Source organism: Melanerpes formicivorus, unplaced genomic scaffold, assembly GCF_026170545.1.
Source record: "Melanerpes formicivorus ecotype bairdi unplaced genomic scaffold, bMelFor1.0.p_v2 SCAF_9, whole genome shotgun sequence".
Lineage (NCBI taxonomy): Eukaryota > Metazoa > Chordata > Aves > Piciformes > Picidae > Melanerpes > Melanerpes formicivorus.
The window spans coordinates 26,421,337-26,445,389 of NW_027142361.1; the positions used below are offsets into that span (position 1 = coordinate 26,421,337).

The following is a 24,053-nucleotide window of genomic DNA, read 5'->3' on the forward strand; positions in this document are numbered from 1 at the left end:
AGGTTGCCCAGGGAGGTGGTAGAAGCCCCATCCCTGGAGGTTTTTAACCCCAGGCTGTCTGTAGCTCTGAGCAACCTGCTGTTGTATGAGCTGTCCCTGCCCATGGCAGAGGGGTTGGAACTGGATGCTCCTTGAAGTCCCTTCCAACGCTAACAATTCTCTGACTAGAAATGCATGTGAGTATCACAAAGCTGTTCATTTTAACTTGAATTCAAAATGCCTAATAGCTCCTTTCCCCTCCCTATTTAATCTGTGATAATTCTGACCCTAGACAACTCCATCCCCAAACACCAGCTTCACTTCTGACGGCAGCCCTTCCCCGGCAGTAGGAATGAAACGGAAAGCTGAAGACAGCGACAGCGAAAGCGAACCAGAGCCAGAGGATAACATCAGGTGAAGCCACTTCTATTTTGTGTTGTTTTTGTTGTTGTTGTTGCTGTAGCACTTAGTTGGCAAATTGCTGAAATAGATGCAGTCTAATTAGTGCCATTTAGCTTAGAGCAGCAGTGCCTTCAGATGCTTTCCTATGATCTTTTTATCCACCGGTAATTAACGTGGAGGGTTAGAATATTCAGTGAATTCTGGTGAGATGGGTAAGCTATAGCTGTTAAATCTAAGTAGCCAGATTAGTATGCGTGCAGGTTTTCATCCTCCAAGCCACTGCTCCCTTTGAGACCAAGCACTAGATTGGCTAGACAGCCACTGCTCAGCTTTGATTATGTGAGCTGCATGCTGCTGGTTTGCAGTGGAATTTTTGGAGCCGTCTAACCCATAAAATCCAGTTACCTTCACATTAGTTATCTTGGCTCTCACAGTAGGCTTCCCTCAGACTTGATTTTTAGCAGGCCCTGGTTTTGTCTGCATTGAGGTCTTTAAATGGCTTGAGATGGCTGAAGCCTGGATGATTAAGGGATAGGCATTTTGTGGGAATTAACTGGTAGTGAATTACCAGTGAGCCTGCATTTATCAAAGGTTCAAATCAAGCTATCACTCTATAAGTCAAGGGTGAAGGCCCTTAGTATTTTTTTGTTCAAGGTTCTGCCCTGATAAATGCAACCAGTAGGTTTTTGTTTCTGTAGAGTCAGGGTACATATGTGGACAGGAGAAAACAATAAGGGTTAGCTGAGGAGAATCTTATGGTGTTTAATAAGGCAATAAGGCCGAGTGCAAGGTCCTGAACCTAGGTCAGGGCAACCCTCAAGATCAACACAGGCTGGCAGAGGATGAGATTGAGAGCAGCCCTGCAGAAAAGGACTCAAGGGTGCAGGCGGATAAGCTGGACATGAGCCAACAACAGGCACTTGCAGCCCAGAAGGCCAATGGCATCCTGGGCTGCATCAAAAGAAGTGTGGCCAGCAGATGGAAAGAGGTGATTCTGCCACTCTGCTCTGTTCTGGTGAGACCTCTCTTGGTGTACTGTGTCCACCTATGGGACCCCCAACACAAGAGGGACATGGACCTGCTCGAGCAGATTCAGAGAAGGGTCACAAAGGTGGTCAGAGGGATGGAGAACCTCTCCTGTGAAAACAGGCTGAAAGAGTTGGGGCTGTTCAGCCTGGAGAAAAGAAGGCTCTGGGGAGACCTAAGAGCAGCCTTCCAGTACCTGAAGGTGGCCTACAGGAAGGCTGGGGAAGGACAGTTTGGAAGGGCTTGGAGTGATAGGATGAGAGGCAGTGGTCTGAAACTGGAGCAGGGGAGATTTAGGCTGGACATCAGGAGGAAGTTCTGGACAATGAGAGTGGTGAAATACTGGAACAGGTTGCCCAGGGATGTGGTTGAGGTCCTTTCCCTGGAGATAATAAAAATGAGATTTCATGTGTCTCTGAGCATCCTGACATAGCTCAAGGTGCCTCTACTGACTGCAGGGGGGTTGGACAAGGTGACCTTTGAGGGTCCCTTCCAACCTGATGCAATCTGTGAATCTGTGAAATGTATGTAAGTGTCTATCTGCCAGAGAGCAACCAGGGTCAGATGCTCATAGGCTGCAGATGTTCTTGATTCCATCCTTTAAGGCTTCCAACACAAGTAGCTCTGTCCTTGCTTTGTCCTGGCTTTCTCAGTCTTAAAAACATCTCTTGGTTTCTCAATTTCCTCATCACTCATAATAATCTTCAGACTAGCTCAGGTGAGGTTTAAATAAGTATCCCTGTGCTGGGCAACTGGCTTAAACCAGATTCTGACAAGTGTCAGTTTGAGGTGGCCTCACAAGGAACTGGTGCTTCAGATTCCTTGTGGAATTTAAAGCGGCTGCAGCCTTTGTGGAAAGGGAGCTCACGTGCTCTGATCATCAATGCCAAAGCTTTGAATTGCTGAGAGTAAAGTTCTATTAAAAATAATAAAGAAATCATCAGTATGAAGAGATGATCTGATTTTAAACCAGTTTCTCAGGAGAAGACTGAGAGGGGATCTAAGAAATGCCTATAAATATCTGAGGGCTGGGGGTCAAGAAGGAAGGGACAGCCTCTAATCACTTGCATCCTGTGGTAGGACAAGGGGCAATGCATGTAAACTACAGCACAGGAGGTTCCTCCTCAACATGAGGAAGAACTTCTTTACTGTAAGGGTCACAGAGCACTGGAACAGGCTGCCCAAAGGGGTTGTGGAGTCTCTTTCTTTGGAGACTTTCCAGCCCTGTCTGGATGTGTTCCTGTGAGACCTGCACTAGATTCTATGGTCCTGCTCTGGCAGGGGGTTTGGACCTGATGATCTCCAAACCTTCCAACCTCTAACATCCTGTGAACAGGGAACAGAGCAAATAAAACATCCAAGGAAGGAAAGATCTGGAGTTTGTAGGCTGTGATTCATGTTGCTGCCCATACCCACCACGGCTGTGTTCATGGAATCATAGAATGGTTTGGGTTGGAAGGAACCTTACAGATTCCTCATGCCTTGTCACTTTTCAAGGAGCCTATGGTCTGTGCTTATTTTTATTCTTCACAGGATATTTGTGATTGAAATGTGGCACAGTAAAGCACATTATTCACTGTTTTCCCTAACCTCCTCCAGCAGAGCCAAAGGATTCAGATGCTTGTCAGTCAAAGATGAGCAAGTGATTGTTTTCCCCTGCCCCATCTGTAGACAGGTATAAGGGGGAGCTGTGTGCAGTGAGGATAAATGGTGTCTGAGATGACTTTTTTTGACTCTAGTATTCATCTCTGGCACTGAAGATCCCTGCATAAAAGGGAGCTTGTCTGACACGAGGCAGCAAGCACAGGGTTCCTGAGGCTCAGATAATTCTGCTGGTAATCACAGCTTGTCTGAACAGCAATGCAATACATCTAACTGCTGCTGATTGCTTATTTATTTATTTATTTATTTACTTATTTTTCCCTTTGAGTAGCAGGGAAACTATCCCACTTCTCTGCTTGAGAGGGGGGTTAAGGATAGAGGAATGAACTTTTGCTGTGAGAAGATATTCCAGGGAGATAAAGATTTTTGGCCTAGGGCAGGTAAAACAACATAAAGAAGGAGAAGAGTATGTTTGCTTCCTAGTGGTTGGAAGACTTAAAGAACAAAGTTCAAATGGCAGACTTGGTAGTAAATTCCTGATCAGAAAGATGAGAATCACAGAATCAGTCAGGGTTGGAGGGGACCACAAGGATCATCTAGTTCCAACCCCCCTGCCATGGGCAGGGACATCAGGACACTGGGAGCAATACTGTTCTGAAAAATCCTGACAGCAGCAGACATGTGTTTGAAAATCTACTCTGCTCCTAACAAAGACCTTGGAGATGTTTCTGAGGATGGTAGCCTCACAATTTCATCTGGATTTTCTGTGATGCCAGTCATCAAATTTCATTCCCCTGCACTTGACTGTCAGTTTTTATGCCCTCGTTTAAATTGTATCCAAGTGGGAATTGAAGTAGCGAGTGACTTTGGCTCGGATTTGAATGCAGATGTATCAGTGTGCATATATTACCATGTATTGACATCTCTTTGTGGTGGGGGTGGGTTGGTTGTTGTTTTGGGGGGTGTGGGGTTTTTTTCCCCCTGCAGGTTATGGGAGACAGGTTGGAAACAGCGCTACTACAAAAACAAATTCGATGTCGATGCATCCGATGAGAAATTCCGACGCAAGGTTGTGCAGTCCTACGTGGAAGGCCTCTGCTGGGTTCTCAGATACTATTACCAGGTACTTCAAAGTGTCTCCTTTGAAATTTCAGCTGGGGACAGAGTGGTTGGAGAGCAGCTAGGCAGAAAGGGACCTGGGGGTACTGGTTGACAGTAGGGTGAATGTGAGCCAGCAGTGTGCCCAGGTGGCCAAGAAGACCAATGGCATCCTGGCCTGTATCAGGAATAATGTGGCCAGCAGGAGCAGGGAAGTCATTCTGCTCCTGTACTCAGCACTGGTCAGGCCACACCTTGAGTCCTGTGTCCAGTTCTGGGCTGCTCAGTTTAGGAAAGATGTTGAGATGCTGGAAGGTGTCCAGAGAAGGTCAGCAAAGCTGGGGAGAGGTCTGGAGCACAGCCCTGTGAGGAGAGGCTGAGGGAGCTGGGGTTGCTTAGCCTGGAGAAGAGGAGGCTCCTTCTACGATCAGGTGACCCGCCTGGTGGATGTGGGGAGGCCTGTGGATGTAGTCTACCTGGACCTCAGCAAGGCCTTTGACACCGTCCCCCATAGCAAACTGCTGGCCAAGCTGTCAGCCCATGGCTTGGACGGGAGCACACTGTGATGGGTTAGGAACTGGCTGGATGGCCGAGCCCAGAGAGTGGTGGTGAATGGTGCCACATCCAGCTGGCGGCCAGTCACTAGTGGTGTGCCCCAAGGATCAGTGCTGGGCCCTGTGCTCTTTAACATCTTTATTGATGATCTGGATGAGGGCATTGAGTCCATCATCAGTAAATTTGCTGATGACACCAAGCTGGGGGCAAGAGTTGATCTGCTGGAGGGTAGAGAGGCTCTGCAGAGGGACCTCGACAGGTTGGACAGATGGGCAGAATCCAACGGCATGAGATTTAACACATCCAAGTGCCGGGTTCTGCACATTGGCCACAACAACCCCATGCAGAGTTACAGGCTGGGGTCAGAGTGGCTGGAGAGCAGCCAGGCAGAGAGGGACCTGGGGGTGCTGGTCGATGGTAGGCTGAACATGAGCCTGCAGTGTGCCCAGGCAGCCAAGAGGGCCAATGGCATCCTGGCCTGCATCAGGAACAGTGTGGCCAGCAGGAGCAGGGAGGTCATTCTGCCCCTGTACACTGCACTGGTTAGGCCACACCTCGAGTACTGTGTCCAGTTCTGGGCCCCTCAGTTTAGGAAGGATGTTGACTTGCTGGAATGAGTCCAGAGAAGAGCAACAAAGTTGGTGAGGGGTTTGGAACACAAGCCCTATGAGGAAAGACTGAGGGAGCTGGGGCTGCATAGCCTGGAGAAGAGGAGACTCAGGGGTGACCTTATCACTCTCTACAACTACCTGAAGGGGGGTTGTAGACAGGCAGATGATGGTCTCTTCTCCCAGGCACCCAGTACCAGAACAAGAGGACACAGTCTCAGGCTGCGCCAGGGGAGGTTCAGGTTGGATGTTAGGAAGAAGTTCTATACAGAAAGAGTGATTGCGCTATGGAATGGGTTGCCCGGGGAGGTGGTGGAGTTGCCGTCATTGAAGGTGTTCAGGAGGAGACTTGATGGGGTGCTTGGTGCCATGGGTTAGCTGTTTGGGTGGGTTGGATTGGTTGATGGGTTGGACACGATGATCTTGAAGGTCTCTTCCAACCTGGTTTGGTTTATTCTAATAAAGACCTTATTGCCTACAACTACCTGAAGGGAGGTTGTATACAAGTGGGGGTTGGTCTCTTCTCCCAGGCAACCAGCACCAGAACAAGAGGACACAGTCTCAGGCTGCTCCTGGGGAGGTTTAGGCTGGATGTTAGGAGAAGTTCTTCCCAGCAAGAGAGATTGGTCATTGGAATGTGCTGCCCAGGGAGGTAGTGGAGTCATCATCACTGGAGATGTTTAGGAAGAGCCTGGATGAGGCTCATTTTGACTACATTATCAGCTGGAAAAGTCAGACCAGATGATCCTTGGGGTCAGGGTCCCCTTCTAACCTGGCACTCTGTGATTCTGTGAAGATATACAGTAAGTGGGTGTCCATTCTGTTGGCCACTCAAGATTTGAATGCAGTCTTTGTTTCCCACATACAGTCACAGCACTTTTTAGTTTATTCAGGGCTGATGCCTACTTTTCCTGTGCAGTAGGTAGCCATGCAGAGGGAAATTGCAGATGGCTAAATAAGTGAACAAAGGACAGAGCCTGCGTGATGCTAGCAAGAATTTGAAAGAAATAGAGTTGTCAGTCTCCCCCATAGATTGTAATGATGTTCTATGAAGTGTATTGTGATTGAAGTAATCTGTGTCTGATTTAAATCTTTTGATAATTGAGATGTCAGATTGGCAAGAGATTAGTTAGGCATTGGGGGTTGTTGCACCCATGGTTAATAACTAACTCTGTGCCCTGAAGACAAAGTGAGTTAGCTCTTGTGTGTGACCTGGGAACAGAATGTGCTCAGGTTGCTGAAGTTCATCTCTCTCAGCAGGGCTTTGTCCCAGGTTGAGGCAGATCCTCTCTTGCTTCTCACCGGGGCAGAAAAAATGAGACTCAAGACAAATGGATTGCAGAAGTGATAGAAAGTTTAAATGGAAAAGCAGTGAATTGTTTTACAGATGCTACAAGCACAGTGACAAAAAGGAACCCAAAGCATACAGAGTCCCTTACAGCACACCCAGAAGCATCCCAGCATTTCCTTCTCCCTACCTGAGGGTATACCCAAACCCCCCAGGGCTCTTTCTTCCCCCCTGCCTCCGCTGTTAGGCTAATCTCAGTTGGCCAGATCTGAGATTGCCCTTCCCCCTTCTCCTCCTGGCATTAGGCTTGGCCAGGCCTAAGAGGCCTTGAGATAACTCCCCCTCCATTACCAGATAGGGAGCATCTCCCACAGGAGCAGCAAGGGAAGAAAGAGGAAGTGTGAGACCTTGGTGATAGATTTATAGGGAGCAGGACATTATGGGTATGGAATACACAGCTTCCTGTGCCCACTCACTGGGCTGGACACTTATGACACCAGAGGTGTATCTTGTGTGGCAGCAGCAGGAGGTACCCAGCCCAAACTGCCACAACTGTAGAATAAAAAGAGAGTGTGTCCATGTCCCATCCCCATTCCCCTTCCCCATTTAGGCTGGAGGTGAGGAGAAAGTTCTTCACAGAGAGAGTTGTTAGCCATTGGAAAGTGCTGCCGAGGGAGGTGGTGGAGTCACCATCCCTGGAGGTGTTCAAAAAAGGATTGGACGTGGCACTTGGTGCCATGGTTGAGTAGTCATGAGGTCTTGGGTGGCAGGTTGGACTTGATGATCTTTGAGGTCTTTTCCAACCTTATTGATTCTATGATTAATTAGTTGAATTTGGGATCTGATTTCCCAGTTGTGATGGGTATGAATGAAGTTCAAAGTTTTCAAGTCTGCTGCAGTTGATAGTAGCTCTTTTTGCTGGTGACCTGGTCACTTTTATAGGTGGAAACTCCCATGATTCACAGATTGCATCAGCTTGGAAGGGACCCTCAAAGGTCATCTTCTCCAGCCCTCTTGCAGTCAGCAGGGACACCTCCTACTGCATCAGGCTTCCTAGGGCTGCATGAAGTCTGATCTTGAAGGTCTCCAGGAATGGAGACTCAACCACATTCCAGGGCAACCTGTTGTAGTATTTTACCATTTATTGTAAAGAACTGCACACAGTTCAGGGCTGCTGAAAGCAAACCATGTCCCTGTCTGCTCATATGTCTCCAAAGTGTGTATATGGATTTAGCTGTAGGTGTCTTGTGGCTGGGAAACTGTCAATGTGACTGCAGAAGTCTAGATTTTAAGGAAGATGTGGGGGCTTAAAGAAAGGGAGTTAAGGCAAAACTGAGATCATGTTGATGAAATGACCAAACTTGTTATGTTCATTTGAAGTACCTGAAGGTGGCCTACAAGAAAGCTGGGAAGGGCCTTTTTACAAGGTCTTGCAGTGATAGAATGAGAGGGAATGGATTGAAGCTGAAGGAAGGCAGATTTAGACTGGAGATGAGAAAGAAATTCTTTACAGTGAGGCTGGCAAGACACTGGAACAGATTGCCCAGGGAGGTTGTGGATGCCCCTTCTCTGGAGGTGTTCAAGGCCAGGTTGGATGAAGCCATAAGTAACCTGAGCTAGTGGAAGCTGTCCCTGCCCTTGGCAGGCGGTTTGGAACTAGATGATCTTCAAGGTCCCTTCCAATCCAAACTCATTCTGTAAATCTATGAATGTTGTGAAGTCATGTTTGGCTTCTATCCAAAGAAGCGTGCCTGCATTGTGTGTTCATTGCTGTGTGATTGGTGGCTGTGGCCTTGTACAGAGATCACTGTGTGCTTTTCACACTGTTCAAACTGGAGCTGTGTTTGCAGGTGCAAGTTCTGTGGCTTTAAATGTATGGGAGCTAGAAGACAGGCATACAGCACACCTAAAACCATGTGGGCAAGTCCCTCTGCAACACTCACCAGTTTAGCTGGTTAAAAACCTCTTCAGTTATTGAGGTTTATGTAGGTGACTCCTTGTCCTTTGGAGTTTGTAGATGTTCTGGCTGAAGTGACTGAGGCATATAGAAATGGTAGATGATTTCAGTTGCAAAGAAAATAAATCAGTGAGGTTAACAACAACTTCAGGCAGGATTATAGGACTCTCAAGAAAATTGAGGAGGAGTGCCAAGAAGGCCTCAAGGAAAAGTTGCTGCACAGAAGATATTTTCTGGTTTAGAAGTGTTCCAAGAAAAAAACTTGATGGGAGTACACAGTTGTTTACATGTTCAGTACACAGTCTAGTTGGAGGCCTGGACTAGTGGAGTCCCTCAGAGGTTGGTACTGGGATCAGTGCTCTTCAATATATTCATCAATGACCTGGATGAGGGCACAGAGTGCACTGTCAAAAAGATTGCTGATGACACCAAACTGGGAGCAGTGACCAACATCCCTTCAGGCTGTGCAAGACCTGGACAGGCTGGAGAGTTGGATGGGGAGAAACTGAATGAAGTACAGGGACAAGTGTAGAGTCTTGCATCTGGGAAAGAACAACCTCATGGACCAGTATAGGTTGGGAACTGACCTGTTGGAGAGCAGCTTAGGGGAAAGAGACCTGGTGGACAAGATGACCGTGAGCCAAGCGATATGCCCTGGTGGTCAAGAAGGTCAATGGCATCCTGGGGTGGATTAGAAGGGCTGTGGTTAGTAGGTCAAGAAAGGTTCTCCTCCCCCCTCTACTCTGCCCTGGTGAGGCCACATCTGGAATATTGTGTCCAGTTCTAGGCCACTCAGTTCAAGAAGGACTTCAAAGAATTGCTTGAAAAGAGTTGAGCACAAAGCTACAAAGATGCTGAAGGCAGTGGAACATCTCCATTGTGAGGAAAGGCTGAGGGAGCTGGGGCTCACTAGCTTGGAGCAGAGGAGACTGAAGGGTGACCTCATTCATGTGTATAAAGATGTGAAGGGTAGTGTTGGGAGGATGGAGCCAGGATCTGCTGGATGATGCCCAATGACAGGACAAGGAGCAATGAGTGCAAGCTGGAGCAGAGGTTCCATGTGAATATAGGGAAACACTTTTTCAGTGTGAGGGTGACAGAGCCCTGGAGCAGGCTGCCCAGAGAGGCTGTGGAGTCTCCTTCTCTAGTGACATTCAAAACCCACCTGGATGCATTCCTGTGTGACCTACTCTGCTCTGGCAGGGGGGTTGGACTGGATGATCTTTCAAAGATGCTTCCAACCCCAAACATTCTGTGATCCTGTGATGTTTAGGCTTTGCTGTTTTGCCTCCTATTAAGATTACTCAAGAAAGCAGCAAATCTCTCTCTAGACCTTCTGAAAATTGCATTGCAGACTTAAAATACTTGGGAAACAACCCCAAAAGTGAGATACTTGCACATGCTGCTATTTGTCCTTGAACTGCAGAGCAATGTGTAAGCAAGGTGCTGTAACCTGCAGTACCTGGGCAGTCTGTATCAGTGTGGAGCAGCAATCAGATGGACTTCTGCCCATAGGGAAGTTAGATTGGGAAGCTGTTGGTCTGGAGTGATTAAAAAGCTTGTAATGCAGAGCATGTTCAGTGGGGAGGACATCTGTTTGGAGAGGGGGGGAGAAACAAAACAAGAAAGCAAAAAAAGATTAAATGAATCCACCTGGCTTTTGAAAAATACTGAAACCATTTGAAGAATTGCATCTAATAATTACAGTCTCTGTAATTTTATACCAAAAATATCACTAGAGTAGCCTCATTGGCATTTACTTGTTCAACATTGGAAGTCAAAATAGGAGGGTTTTGTTTCAAGTGGTACTGCTAAGAAAAATAGCTGAGGAGGGGAAAGCTTGACTTAGACCTTCCAGAGCCATATTTCCTTTACCAAGTGCATTGTGTTCTGATGTGTTTTGAGTTTACTTTATTTTCTCCTTTTGGAGGGTTATTTTGCCTCTTTCAAGTGAAGGCACTTTAGATTTCCCAACATTCAAGACAGAAGAATAAGAGAGGGGAAAAGCAAAATGCTACTCAAAGCTTGTATTTGTGCTGATAATGAATGGAGAAGTGACAATTAAAACCACAATACTTTGTAACCTGCAACAAATACCATTCACACTTTCACACCCTGTAGAGTGTGTCATATCAGGGTTCTCTGATACCCCATATCACACAGACACAGATTGCATTGGATTTGAAGGGACCCTCAAAGCTCATCTTGTCCAACCCCCCTGCAGTCAGCAGGGACACCTCCAACTCCATCAGGCTGCCCAGGGACACATCAAGGCTGATCTTGAATGTCTCCAGGGACAGGGCCTCAACTACATCTCTGGGCAATCTGCTCCAGTATTTCACCATTCTCCTTGTAAAGAACTTCCTCCTGATGTCCAACCTAAATCTCCCCTGCTCCAGATTCAAACCATTGCCCCCCGTCCTATCACTCCAGGCCCTTCTAAACAATCCTTCCCCAGCCTTCAGATATTGAAATGTAAAGTCCAGGATGAACAGCCCCAATTCTTTCAGAGAGTTATCCCAAGTTAGTGGTGGGACTTTGCATTGAAAAACACTAGTGCAGATTGTGTGCTGCCAGAAAAATGCTTCTGTTCCTGAGAGGCCTCTGTACTGGCTCTCCATCTGGCATGATTCTGACCAGCAGGATGAGGGAGGTGATTCTCCCCCACTGCTCTGCTTTCCTGTGACCCCACCTGGATTACTGTGTCTAGTTCTGTTGCCCCTAGCATAAGAGGGACATGGAACTGGTGAAGCAGGTCCAGAGGAGGCCATGAAGATGATCAGAGGGCCTCCCCTATGGGAACAGGCTGAGAGCGTTGGGGTTGTTCAGCCTAGTGAAGGGAAGGCTCCAGGGAGGCCTTATAGGAGCCTTCCAGTACCTGAAGGGGGCTACAGGAAGGCTTGGAAAGGGACTTCTGACAAGGCTCGTAGTGATAGGATGAGGGTAAATGGACTGAAGCAAGCTTGAGGAGGGCAGATTTAGACTGGAGATTGGGAAGAAATTCTTTCCAGTGAGGGTGGTGAGACATTGGAACAAGTTGCCCAGGGAGGTCATGGATTCTCCCTCCCTGGAGGTGTTCAAGACCAGGTTGGATGAGGCTTTGAGCAACCTGGGCTAGTGGGAGGTGTCCTTGCCTGTGGCAGGGATATTGGAACTAGATGACCTTCAAGTTCCTGTGGTAATGCCAGTGGTCTCCACTCCCTGCCCTGTGCACTCACTCTCTCTAGTTTGTCCATGAAGAGTTAAGTCCCACCCTGACATCCAGAATGCATTTAGAAGCAAGCACTCGTGTCTGTTCGTGGGGACTCCTTTTTGTCCTGTTGGCCTGAATAGTCTCATCTTTAGTGACTGGGCTGTGTGACTTACTGTTTTCTTGTCCTTTTCTGATTTGTCTGCTCTTGTTGACCTCTCCTAGGGCTGTGCATCCTGGAACTGGTATTACCCTTTTCACTACGCTCCGTTTGCCTCTGACTTTGAGGGTATCGCAGACATGCCTTCAGATTTTGAGAAGGGCTCCAAACCGGTAGGGCATCTTTAATCTATTGATGATTTAACAGCCTGGTAGAAGTATCCTACATCCATCTCCTTGTTTCATTTCAACAGTTTAAGCCTCTTGAACAACTTATGGGAGTGTTTCCAGCCACAAGTGGAAATTTTCTGCCACCAACATGGAGGAAACTCATGACAGATCCAGTAAGAATCCTTGTTTTCCCCTCTGTGAGGTTGTGATGTCTTGTAGTTGTGTAAGTATGACTTACTTCAGGCAGAGAACTAATGGAGACTAGGAGGGAATGGTTTTGGTAGGTTGCAGAGATTCTTCAAAGATCCTTGAAAGTGATTCTTTGATTTCAGGTGTTTCAGTGAGAACCATTGTTTTGTGACTCTCTGACACTTGAGGAAGATTGCTTAGTGCTGTACAGAAACCTTGCAAAACTGAACTGGGGAGCAGATACCTTCACCCAGTTATCTGTAATTATGCAGGCCATAGAACTGTTGGAGTGAGTCCAGAGGAGGGCCACAAAGATCATCCAAGGGCTGGAGTACCCCTGCTATGAGGATAGACTGAGGGAGCTGGGATTGTTCATTCTGGAGAAACCTGGGGGGGGACCTTAGAGCTGCCTTCCAATACCTGAAGGGATCCTCCAGGAAGGCTGCAGAAGGACTTTTCATGAGGGTGTCTAGAGACAGGACAAGGGGGAATGGAGGTGGTGGAGTCACCATCACTAGAGGTGTTTAGGAAGAGGCTGGATGGGACGCTTGGTGCCATTGTTTAGTTGATTAGATGGTGTTGGGTGATAGGTTGGATTCGATGATCTCAAAAGTCTTTTCCAACCTGATTAATTCTTTTCTGTTCTATTCTGAAGCTAAGGGAGAGCAGGTTTAAGCTGCCTCTTGGGAAGAAGTTCTTCAGTACAAGGGTGGTAGACGGTGGAGTAGGTTGCCCAGGGAGGCTGTGGATGCACCATCTCTGGAGGTGTTTAAGGCAAGGTTAGATTAGGCCCTGAGCAACCAAGTCTAGTTGAGAGACGTCCATGGCAGAGAGATTGAGTAGATGATCTCTAAGTTCCTTTCCAACCTGAGCCATTCTATGATTGATTCTACAATTCTCTCCTGATTAATTTCTTGTTTTGATAACATCAGTAGTGGAAGTGCCCTACCACACTTTGTGTTTGAATGGCATTTCCTAAACGTTGCCAAAGCCCTTTGCATCCTGCTTAGCTCTGTTTGCTCCCCCCCTGTGCTGTGCAGTACTGGATGACATTCTGAGTCCATTTCATAATTTACTTTTAATGACTTATTTGTTGTTTTCTTAACTGCAGGAATCAAGCATAATTGACTTCTACCCTGAAGATTTTGCTATTGATTTAAATGGGAAGAAATATGCTTGGCAAGGTGAAGTTTCAACTTCCTTTTGGGGTTTTTGGTGGTTTGTTTTATTGAGCTATAGAAGCCTGACCTTAGTCAGACTCTATTTAAGAACAGGAAGAAAAAGGAAGGTTATCTCAGTGAGATAATGACACACAAAGTCACACAGATATCTTGTGGTGCTTGATGTGGGGGAGGAGTACCCTGCAGCATGTACATTTTGGAGAAGAAAATAGGATGAAGTACAAATTATGTTTCAGGAACTGATTTAGGATTGGCAATGATTATTAGCACTTTCAGCAATCATTCTAGATTTGTTAATTTGTCCTGAGCCAGAATAATATTTTTTTCAATTTTTATCAGCCTTTACTGTGTAATTACCTTTTGTCTCCTTTGCATTTAATTAATGGATCTTTCTCTGTTCAATCAGTGTCTCATTAGTACCTTCTGAAAAATGCTTTGGGAAATACAGAAATACTTGGATGCATACAAAGAATGAGAAACCAGCTGCAGTATTTAATGCAGCTGCTTCTTTCTTTAGAGAATGATCATTGTGAAGGTCTGTCAAATTTTGTGGCTGGTTACACTGTTTAGCCAACAGTGTCACATCTCAACTGCAGCTGTAATTGGTTGGACACAAAACAGAACACAGGGTATTAGAGAGGTGATTCTGCCCCTTTGCTCTGGTGAGACCTCACCTGTAATACTTTGTCCAGCTATGGGACCCCCAACATAAGAGACATGGACTTGCTGGAGCAGGTTCAGAGGAGGACTACATAGATGATCAGAGGGCTGGAGCACCGCTGCTATGGGGACAGGCTGAAAGAATTGGGGCTGTTCATCCTGGAGAAAAGAAAGCTCTGGGGAGACCTTATAGGAGCCTTCTAGTACGTGAAGGAGGCCTACAGGCTGGATGTTAGGAAGAAGTTCTTCATAAGAAGAGTTATTGGCCATCGGAATAGAATAGAATAGACCAGACCAGGTTGGAAGAGACCTTCAAGATCATCACGTCCAACCCATCAACCAATCCAACCCACCTAAACAACTAACCCATGGCACCAAGCACCCCATCAAGTCTCCTCCTGAACGCCTCCAGTGATGGTGACTCCACCACCTCCCCGGGCAGCACATTCCAATGGGCAATCACTGTCTCTGTATAGAACTTCTTCCTAACATCCAACCTGAGCCTCCCCTGGTGCAGCCTGAGACTGTGTCCTCTTGTTCTGGTACTGGGTGCCTGGGAGAAGAGACCATCATCCGCCTATCTACAACCTCCCTTCAGGTAGTTGTAGAGAGTGATAAGGTGTGCTGGGTTGAGGCAGCCCCCTTCCCCACCCCTGGCAACAATAAACACTCAGACAAACGGATTGCAAAAGTGATGGAAAGTTTAAATAGAAAGCAGTGAACTTTTACAGAAAAAGCAGAAGCACAGTGACAAGAAAAAAAATTCCCAAACAGACCCAGAGAAATCCCACCCCTACCTGAGGGTACACCCGAGACCCCCAGGGCTCCTTCTTCCCCCTCCCACTGCTAGGCTAGTCTCAGCTGGCCAGATCTGAGACTGCCCATCCCCCTGTGGCCTTAGGCCTAGCCAGGCCCAAAGCCAGGAGACATCTCCCCAGTTACCGGCTGACGGAGGAGGAAGAAAAGAGAGCGTGCTAGACTCCGCACTGGATCTTATAGTGGTGCAAAGGATTGTGGTAGGAAATACTACATAATTTCCTGTGTCCACCCCTGGGCTGGACTTCTGGACACAGGAAGTAAACACTGCAGGGGGGTACCCAGCTCAAACTGTAACATAAGGTCACCCCTGAGTCTCCTCTTCTCCAGGCTAAGCAACACCAGCTCCCTCAGTCTCTCCTCATAGGGCTTGTATTCCAAACCCCTCATCAACTTCGTTGCCCTTCTCTGGACTCGTTCCAGCAAGTCAACATCCTTCCTAAACTGAGGGGCCCAGAACTGGACACAGTACTCGAGGTGTGGCCTAACCAGTTGTGGTGAAGGCACATTATGCCCCAATACTGAATCTTGTCCCAGCATGTGGGCAAGTTCCCCCTCCCTCTAGGAGGGAGACAAAAGCCAAGGCATTAGCCAGGCTTGCACGCACCCAGCGCATGCAGCGCTTGTGCTGACACCAAGTATGGGCATAATTCTAGCTTCACGCTTTCTATAGGCTGAAGCCAGTTGCTTATGAGAATGCCCATTGGTCAAGCCCAGCCTCGAGGAATCTATAAGTATCACCCCAGTTGGTGAACACGTTGCCCCCCCCTCATTTACTTTGTCTCTGTGCTTGCTCGAGAGAGTAACTCTCGAGCTGCAGCCTTTGCCATTGAGCTTATTGTTGTTAGCTTCTGTTATACATGCACGCATACTGGAAGCCTCTGCATTGTTGAAGAAGCCCAGAGGGAGGACCTTCGCTGAGCCTGAGGAGGTCAGCATTGCTACAACCAGTCGTGCCGATTGGAAGAGCCCATCGTGCCACCGGAGGACTGGACCAACCCCCGCGGGTAAGATCTGCCCAGTTGCCGGGGAGAAGGGACTTGATCAATACCGAGTGCCGCTCTGAGGAGCCGCCGAGTGCCGCTCTGAGCCCTGTGAATTCCAGGGAAAACCAGAGCATTGTTCGTGCTTGTATTGCACCGGACCCGGGACCACGACGAGAGTCCTGTTGCTCCTTTAACCTCGGTAAAGAGAATCCGCCGCCTAACGCAGCCGCATTCTCCCCCTGAGGCTGTTTGCATCAGCCCCGAGAACCGCCGTGGTTGGGCCGACCCCCGTAGCTTCACCTGCTTCCGTCGTTCGAGCCCACCTACCGGCCACCGTCGTCCCGCCCTGCCGTGCGAGCCGACTTCTGAGGGCCGATCCCACGGACCGACCCCGACCAGGACCGATCCTTGTTGTCTGAAGGGGATTTAATATCGTCCACGTGCTTTCCACCCACTAGCACTCAGTTCAAAGTATCCGCGTCTAGCAGAGTAAGCGCTGACGCATAGAAAGATTATAATACTGCTGTGTATAGCCAGAAGCCGCCCGCGTCCCGCCGAGTCTCCATCTAGTGGCCAAGCGGCGGAACTGCACCCTTCGTTATATAAATATAGAAAGGGTTTATAGATAGTTCAATTACGTTATAATCATAACACTAAGCCAGTTGTGGAATGTATTTCACGAACGTGCACTAGAACATGTATATAAGTTGGTGATTCATCGGTTATTAATAGTTTGATAATAAAATAATATTTTTCATAATTCATATTTCATATTCATAAATTTAATAACCTCTTCACCACACCAGCGCAGTGTACAGGGGCAGGATGACCTCCCTGCTCCTGCTGGCCACACTCTTCTTGATGCAGGCCATGATGCCATTGGCCCTCTTGGCTGCCTGGGCACACTGCAGGTTCATGTTCAGCCTACCATAATGGGCTGCCCAGGAAGTTGGTGGAGTGTGGTGGGTTTAAGAGAAAGGCTCAGCCTTCTCCCCCCCACAAAGAGGAAGAAAAGAAACCACAGCTAGCCAGCCGGAGGAGCAAAAGGGAAATGCTATATTTACAAGCAATTTTTAGAGAATGCAGGATATATACACAATTTACAGTATTTACAATATATACACAGAAATATACAGCAGGGTAAAAAAAAAAAAAGAAACAATAATACAGGAACTAAATTCCCCCCTCCCCCCTCTCTGGAGGAGGGTTCCCCCCCTGTACCCCCTTCTCTCCCCTTTTTTCCCCAAAAAGGGTTAGAAAGAGAGAAAAAGAGCAATTGTTAATAAAGCAGAATATGTTAGTAGGCCTTAGTTTGCTTATCTGTCCAAGGTCAATCTGGCAGGGAGTCCAGAAGCAGACGAGCTTGAAAGGAGAAAAGAAAGGAGCGAACTGAGGAAAGTCCCAGCTGCACCTAAGCTTAAAACTTGTCACCGGTTGAGGGTTGTGGTACTTTGTTGTATATCTTTGTATATATTGTAAATATTGTAAATTTGTATATATTCCCCTGCATATCCTACATTGCTTTGTAAATATACAGCTCCACTGCTTTGCTAATTCAGCTGTGAGGTTTTTTTCCTTTTCCCTTCAATTTTCTTTCCCTTTACTTTACAGGGGGGAGGGAGGAGGCTTCTTGGACTTACCCTTCCAACCCTACGACATTTTTTTTCTTGGCGCCCAACGTGGGGCAGATAATTAGTTTAATTTATTACTTGATTGAGTTAGTGCTTTCCAGCTGAATTAGCAAACATGGAGGTGGTGTGGTTTGTGGAGCGATTATTCTTTTCAATTTTTGGGGCTCTGGTTTACAGATATTGTTTGGGTTTGATTTTGGATTACCTGGGTAAATATTTGGTGCGGACAATTTATCTGTGGGTTATGTATAGAGTTAGATTATGCTATGGAAAATGTATTGATTTATTATGGCCAGCGAGATACAGGAATGTTACCTCCACCACTCTCCCAATTGAGATAAAGGGTTTTAGGATTCCGCCTGAGGAGAGAGTAACTTTAGGTGATGCCTGGGATCCAAAAGTGATTTATTTGATGTGTATAAATCTGTTGCTGGTGATGGTAATTGCATATTTACTGTTCTCTCTGCGGCGAGAGAGAAAGATATCCAAAGCTTGTTTTGTTATTAAAACTAGATCAAAAAGAAAACGCCGTGGCTCTGGATCAGTCCCAGAGTCATCTAGTGATGAGGAATGTGGGGAATCTGTGTCAGTTAAAAAGAGGGCTAAAAAGTTAATTGGTAAAGCAGCTCTAAATGACTTTGATGCTGATTCTGGCAAGCTGCCAAGGGCGTCGGCCAGTATCAACATGGCGCTTACTCCTTCTCCTCCACCTTCTTCTTCGTCGGCCATTAACGGAGCAACGTCATTTCCGCCCACTCCCTCGGTGGGACCTAAAGTCACTGCCCCAGCAGCTGATTTATCTCAGGACCTGTCAGCTTCCATTAAGGTGGCTGTAAATTCAAACACAGCTCCAGTTAAGGTGGCTGTTTTAAAGACTAGAGGTGGAAAGGCCAACGATGGAGAAGAAGAGCTGGAGACTGATCCTGGTGAGGGGCCCTCCACTCTAAGAAATCCTGCTGAGGAGGAAGAGAAGGTTTGTTTTAAAGATCTAGCTAACCTAGTGAGATCAAAGCAGGATAGAGATGAAGTTAGGAAAGGGGCTGGCAAAGGTGGTTCTCAGCTTAAAGAGATCCTTGAGAAAACGACAGCAGGATTATTTGGACAAAAAGTTTAGGGAGAAGAAGATGAAGATGATATTTTAGAGTGTTCATCACCACGTCAGGAATTGCGAAATGTCCGTAAAGATTTCACCAGGGCAGATAAGGAGCCAGTTCTAGCTTGGCTTAGAAGGTGTTATGATACAGGTGCTCCAGCTATAACAGTTGGAGACAAGTCAGCAGCTCAGTTAGGAACTCTCTCAAGGGACAATGGAATAGATAGATATCTAGGCGAAGCTCTCGGTAAGGTTAATCTGTGGATACGCCTTTTAATGGCGGTTGCCCTGAGATACCCTTCCCGAGATGATCTTCCATGGAATCCTAAACCCTGGACTACCATAAATGAGGAAATTAAGCGCTTGAGAGAATTTGCTGTTAGAGAGCTACTCTATGGTGAACATGAAACTCTGAATCCTGATGACATTCCTGTGGGTATTGGTCTTGCTAAAAAGATCATCAAGCTTGCTCCTTCTAATTATGCAAACATTCTGGCAAGCAGAATTGTGTCAAGAAGTTATGGTGGAGCTTCTCCTACGGTTGGCCAATTCAGTGATCAAATGAGACAATTGGAGGATAGCATGACACGTGGTTCTTTGGTTTCAGCCATTAAAACTATGTCTGGTGATATGCAGAATTGCATAAGAGAGTTAAAGGAAGAATTTAGAAATTCCATATCCCAATTGGCACAAAGGGATAATTTCAATTCTTCCTCCAGGTGGATACAAGTTTCATCTGCGAGGAATACACGTCCTCCAAGGAGGTCATTCCAAAACAGACCACCAAGGCAATCACGTAGAACTATTTGGATAACTCTGCGTGATCAGTTTGGTGAGAACATGAACCGCTGGGATGGCCAACTGTGGTGGGTTGGAAGGGTAAGGCCAAGAAGCCTCCTCCCTTCCCCCTTGTAAGTAAGGGGAAAGAAAAATTGAAGGGAAAGGGAAAAAAAAACTCACAAGCTGAATTAGCAAAGCAGAGGACCTTTATATTTACAAAGCAATGTAGGGTATGCAGGGGAATATATACAAATTTACAATATTTACAATATATACAAAGATATACAACAGAGTAATACAGAAAGGAGAGTAACCCCCCTCGGCAGAGGGGGTTCCCCACCTCCGCTCTCCCCTCTCTCCCCCCCTTTCCCCAGAGTAGGTCAGAAAAAGGGAGAAAGAAGAAAGAAAGAAGTTAAAAGCAGTTTTGTGTTAATTGGAAAGGAGTCAATACAGGCCTTCTATCTTATCGGTTTCAAGGTCGAAGTCCTGGCAGAAAGCCCAGCAGAGAGAGAGCTGCTACCCAAAGAAGAGGCGGAAGCAAGACTGACAGAGAAGTGCTGGAATGCCCAGTTCACTCCCAGTTCAGAAGGTGCTTCCTCCCACTTTACCAATGAAATTAGTTTAGATTATTCTATCTGTTTACCAACTTCCATCCACCATATTCCCTTTCTTAAAGGCACAGCCTCAAACGGTCACACCAACCAACTTCTGATCTTTTCAGGAGACTGAGGGAATTGCAAAGTGGCAGAACCCGAGGTAGCAATACCAGAAGGGTAGCTGTTACTTCCACAGTTCCCCAGGACAACCCTAGTAGCTCCAACAGTGGCTCCAGTTATAACATGCAATGCTATAACCCTGCACACTATGTGCAATGCACATGTGCGCATGTTCCCCATAACTAGGGGTGCCCTGCCTCCCGCCAGGGGGAGGAGAGGTATAACAGACATAACAGAATCTATTGGGATGTGTACATCCAGTGGCCTGGCACTTCACAATTTCGGAAGTACAGGGTTGACACATGAGCTCAGTGCACCATAATGCCATCAAATTATCAGGGATCGGAGTCTATAACTATTCTGGGAGTCACTGGTGGATCTCAAGAGTTAAGTAAGGTGGAGGTTAATATAAGTTTAACTGGTAAACAATGGAGGAAGCATACAGTTGTGAGTGGACCTGACGCACCTTGTATTTTGGGAATTGATTTTCTGAGAGAAGGGTGTTTCAAAGACCCTAGAGGTTACAAATGGGCTTTTGGAGTAGCTTCTATAGAAATTGATGGACAAAAATTGAAGCTATCTGCTAGACCTGAGCTTTCTGATGAATCTGCAGGTGTGGAACAACATAAGATACAGGACATTAAATTGCCGGTTGCTTCTCAGACTGTGCATCACAGACAATACAGAACCAACCGTGACTCTTTGTTGCCCATTCAGAATCTGATTCGTCAGTTGGAGATTCAGAAAGTCATCAGCAAAACTCATTCCCCTTTCAACAGTCCAGTGTGGCCTGTGCGGAAGCAGAATGGAGACTGGCGTCTGACGGTAGACTACCGAGCCCTAAATGAAGTAACACCACCTATGAGTGCAGCAGTACCAGACATGATGGAGCTACAGTATGAGCTGGAATCCAAAGAGGCCAAATGGTATGCTACCATAGACATTGCTAATGCATTTTTCTCTATTCCCATAGCAGCGGAATGCAGGCCTCAGTTTGCTTTCACCTGGAGAGGAATCCAGTACACTTTCAACAGACTGCCAATGGGCTGGATCCACAGCTCAAGCATCTGTCATGCAGTGATCCACGATGCTCTGGAGAAAGGCGGTGCTCCAGAACACATCCAGTTCATCGATGATATCATCGTCTGGGGTAAAACTGCTGAGGAAGTCTTCGAGAAAGGTAACAAAATCATTGACATTCTTCTGAATGCAGGCTTTGCCATCAAGCGAGACAAGGTGAAAGGACCTACCACAGAAATTCAGTTTCTGGGAGTGCGGTGGCAGGATGGACGCCGACACATTCCTGTGGATGTGGGAAATAGAGTCTCCACCATGGCAAATCCCACAAGCAAGCAAGAGACCTTACGTTTCTTGGGGATAGTGGGATTTTGGAGACTGCACATTCCTGGATACAGTCAGATTGTGAAACCCCTGTATGATGTGACTCGAAAGAGAAACCATTTCCACTGGGGACCTGAGCAACAAGCAGCCTTTGACCAGATAAAGCAGGAGGTGATTCAAGCAATGGGTCTGGGACCTGTCCGAGATGGTCCAGACATTAAGAACATTTTGTACACGGCTGCAAGTGACAATGGTCCAACCTGGTGCTTGTGGCAAAAAGCTCCAGGTGAGACACGTGGACGACCTCTTGGTTTCTGGAGTCGAGGTTACAGAGGTTCAGAGACTAATTATACTCCAACAGAGAAAGAAATTTTAGCTGCCTATGAAGGAGTAAAAGCATCTTCTGAAGTGATTGGAACTGAATCACAACTTCTCTTAGCTCCCAGATTACCAGTTTTGACTTGGATGTTCAAAGGCAAAGGCTCCACACCACATCATGCTACATACTCAACATGGTCTAAGTGGATGGCTCTGATAACACAGAGAGCTCGAATGGGAAATCTTGAAAGGCCTGGTCTAGTGGAGGTGATCTCAAGTTGGCCTGAAGGTATCAACTGTGCCAAACCTCCAGAGGAGAAAGTAACTCGTGCTGAGGAAGCTCCTCCTTACAATGACCTTTCTGATGATGAAATGAAATATGCTTTGTTCACAGACGGTTCCTGTCGTCTTGTTGGAAACAAGCGAAGGTGGAAGTCTGCAGTGTGGAGTCCAACACGCCGAGTTGCAGAGGCGAAGGATGGAGAAGGAGAATCCAGTGAGTTTGCAGAGGTGCGGCCTAACCAAAGCAGAGTACAGGGGCACTATGACCTCCCTGCTCCTGCTGGCCACACTATTCCTAATGCAGGCCAGGATGCTATTGGCCCTCCTGGCCACCTGGGCACACTGCTGGCTCATATTCAGGTGGCTGTCGATCAGCACACCCAGGTCCCTCTCTGTTTGGGAGCTCTCCAGCCACTCCGACCCCAGCCTATAGCTGTGCATGGGATTGCCGTAGCCAAAGTGCAGCACTCGGCACTTGGACTTGTTGAAAGCCATCCCATTGGACTCTGCCCATCTGTCCAGACGGTCGAGGTCCCTCTGCAGAGCCTTTCAACCCTCTAACTGACTAACATCTGCCCCTAACTTTGTGTCATCTGCAAACTTGCTGATGACTGACTCTACCCCTTCATCCAGATCATCAACGAATATGTTGAAGAGGACAGGGCCCAGCACTGATCCCTGGGGCACACCAGTGGTGACTGGCCTCCAGCTGGATGTGGCACCGTTCACGACCACTCTCCTGGCCCGGCCCTCCAGCCAGTTCCTAACCCAGCACAGAGTGTAATGGTCCAATCCACGGGCTGACAGCTTAGTCAGCAGTTTGCTGTGGGGGACGGTGTCAAAGGCCTTGCTGAAGTCTAGGTAGACCACATCCACCTGGCGGGTCACCTGATCATAGAAAGAGATCAGGTTGGAGAGGCAGGATCTGCCCTTCCTGAATCCATGTTGGCCGGACCTGAGCCCTTGGCCATCCTTCAGGTGCGCAGTTATTGCCGCCAGGATAATCTGCTCCATCACTTTCCCTGGCACTGAGGTCAGGCTGACCGGCCTAATGGACTCTAATCTTGATCTCGACTGGAAACACCGAGGTGAGATATTCTTAGCTCGGTGGGCTCATGATTCGTCACGACATCAAGGCAGAGATGCAACATACCAATGGGCTCGTGACAGATCCATAGACATTTCCATGGATGCTATCACACAAGTCATCCATGACTGTGACATTTGTGCTGCTATTAAGCAGGCAAAACGACTTAAGCCCTTGTGGTATGGTGACAGGTGGTCCAAGTACAAGTATGGTGAAGCTTGGCAGATTGACTACATCGCTCTACCACGTTCTCGTTCTGGTAAGCAATACGTGCTTACTATGGTAGAAGCAAACACTGGATGGTTGGAAACTTATCCAGTTCCACATGCAACTGCACGCAACACCATTCTCGGTCTGGAAAGACAAATCCTGTGGAGACACGGAACTCCAGAGAGGACTGAGTCAGACAACGGACCTCATTTCAAGAACAACCTTGTATAGAACTGGGCAAAAGAGCACAGTATTGAGTGGATATTCCATATTCCCTACTATGCACCAGCTTCAGGGAAGATGGAACGCTATAATGGTTTGTTGGAGAGCACTCTCAAAGCCATGGGGGGTGGATCTTTGAAAAACTGGGAAAAACATTTAGCACAAGCAACCTGGCTGGTAAATAGTAGAGGTTCAGTGAACCGAGCTGGACCTGCACATTCAGATTTGCTACGGAAAATAGAAGGTGATAGAGTTCCTGTTGTTAGAGAAAAGAATCTGTTAGGTAAAACTGTTTGGGTATTTTCACCCTCAGGAGAGGCTAAACCTGTCCGAGGGGTGGTTTCAGCTGAAGGTCCGGGTCACACTTATTGGGTAATGCAAGAGAATGGTGAAATTCAGTGTATACCACAAAGAAATTTAACTTTAGCAGAAAGAGGTTAACTTCGAAACTGTTGTACAGCTACATTGCGTCCCAAGGAAGAATCAACGAGGAATCTACGGTGCAC

The 24,053-nt window shown here is 47.2% G+C and overlaps 1 protein-coding gene across 5 annotated transcripts in view; it reads left to right on the plus strand.

Moving 5' to 3' along the window:
- The window catches only part of XRN2 (5'-3' exoribonuclease 2), a 133,186-nt gene that overhangs the window by 45,973 nt on the left and 63,160 nt on the right, over positions 1 to 24,053 (plus strand). For 2 of the 5 annotated variants that reach the window (XM_068143239.1, XM_068143240.1), the window contains exons 16-20: positions 272 to 393; positions 3,997 to 4,132; positions 11,931 to 12,038; positions 12,119 to 12,208; positions 13,336 to 13,408. In XM_068143239.1, coding sequence (XP_067999340.1) covers positions 272 to 393; positions 3,997 to 4,132; positions 11,931 to 12,038; positions 12,119 to 12,208; positions 13,336 to 13,408 — 529 coding nt within the window. Of the gene's footprint in view, positions 1 to 271; positions 394 to 3,996; positions 4,133 to 11,930; positions 12,039 to 12,118; positions 12,209 to 13,335; positions 13,409 to 15,729; positions 16,368 to 19,310; positions 19,421 to 24,053 lie in introns of those variants that run through there. The other 3 variants (XM_068143243.1, XM_068143241.1, XM_068143242.1) reach the window with 3 other exon arrangements.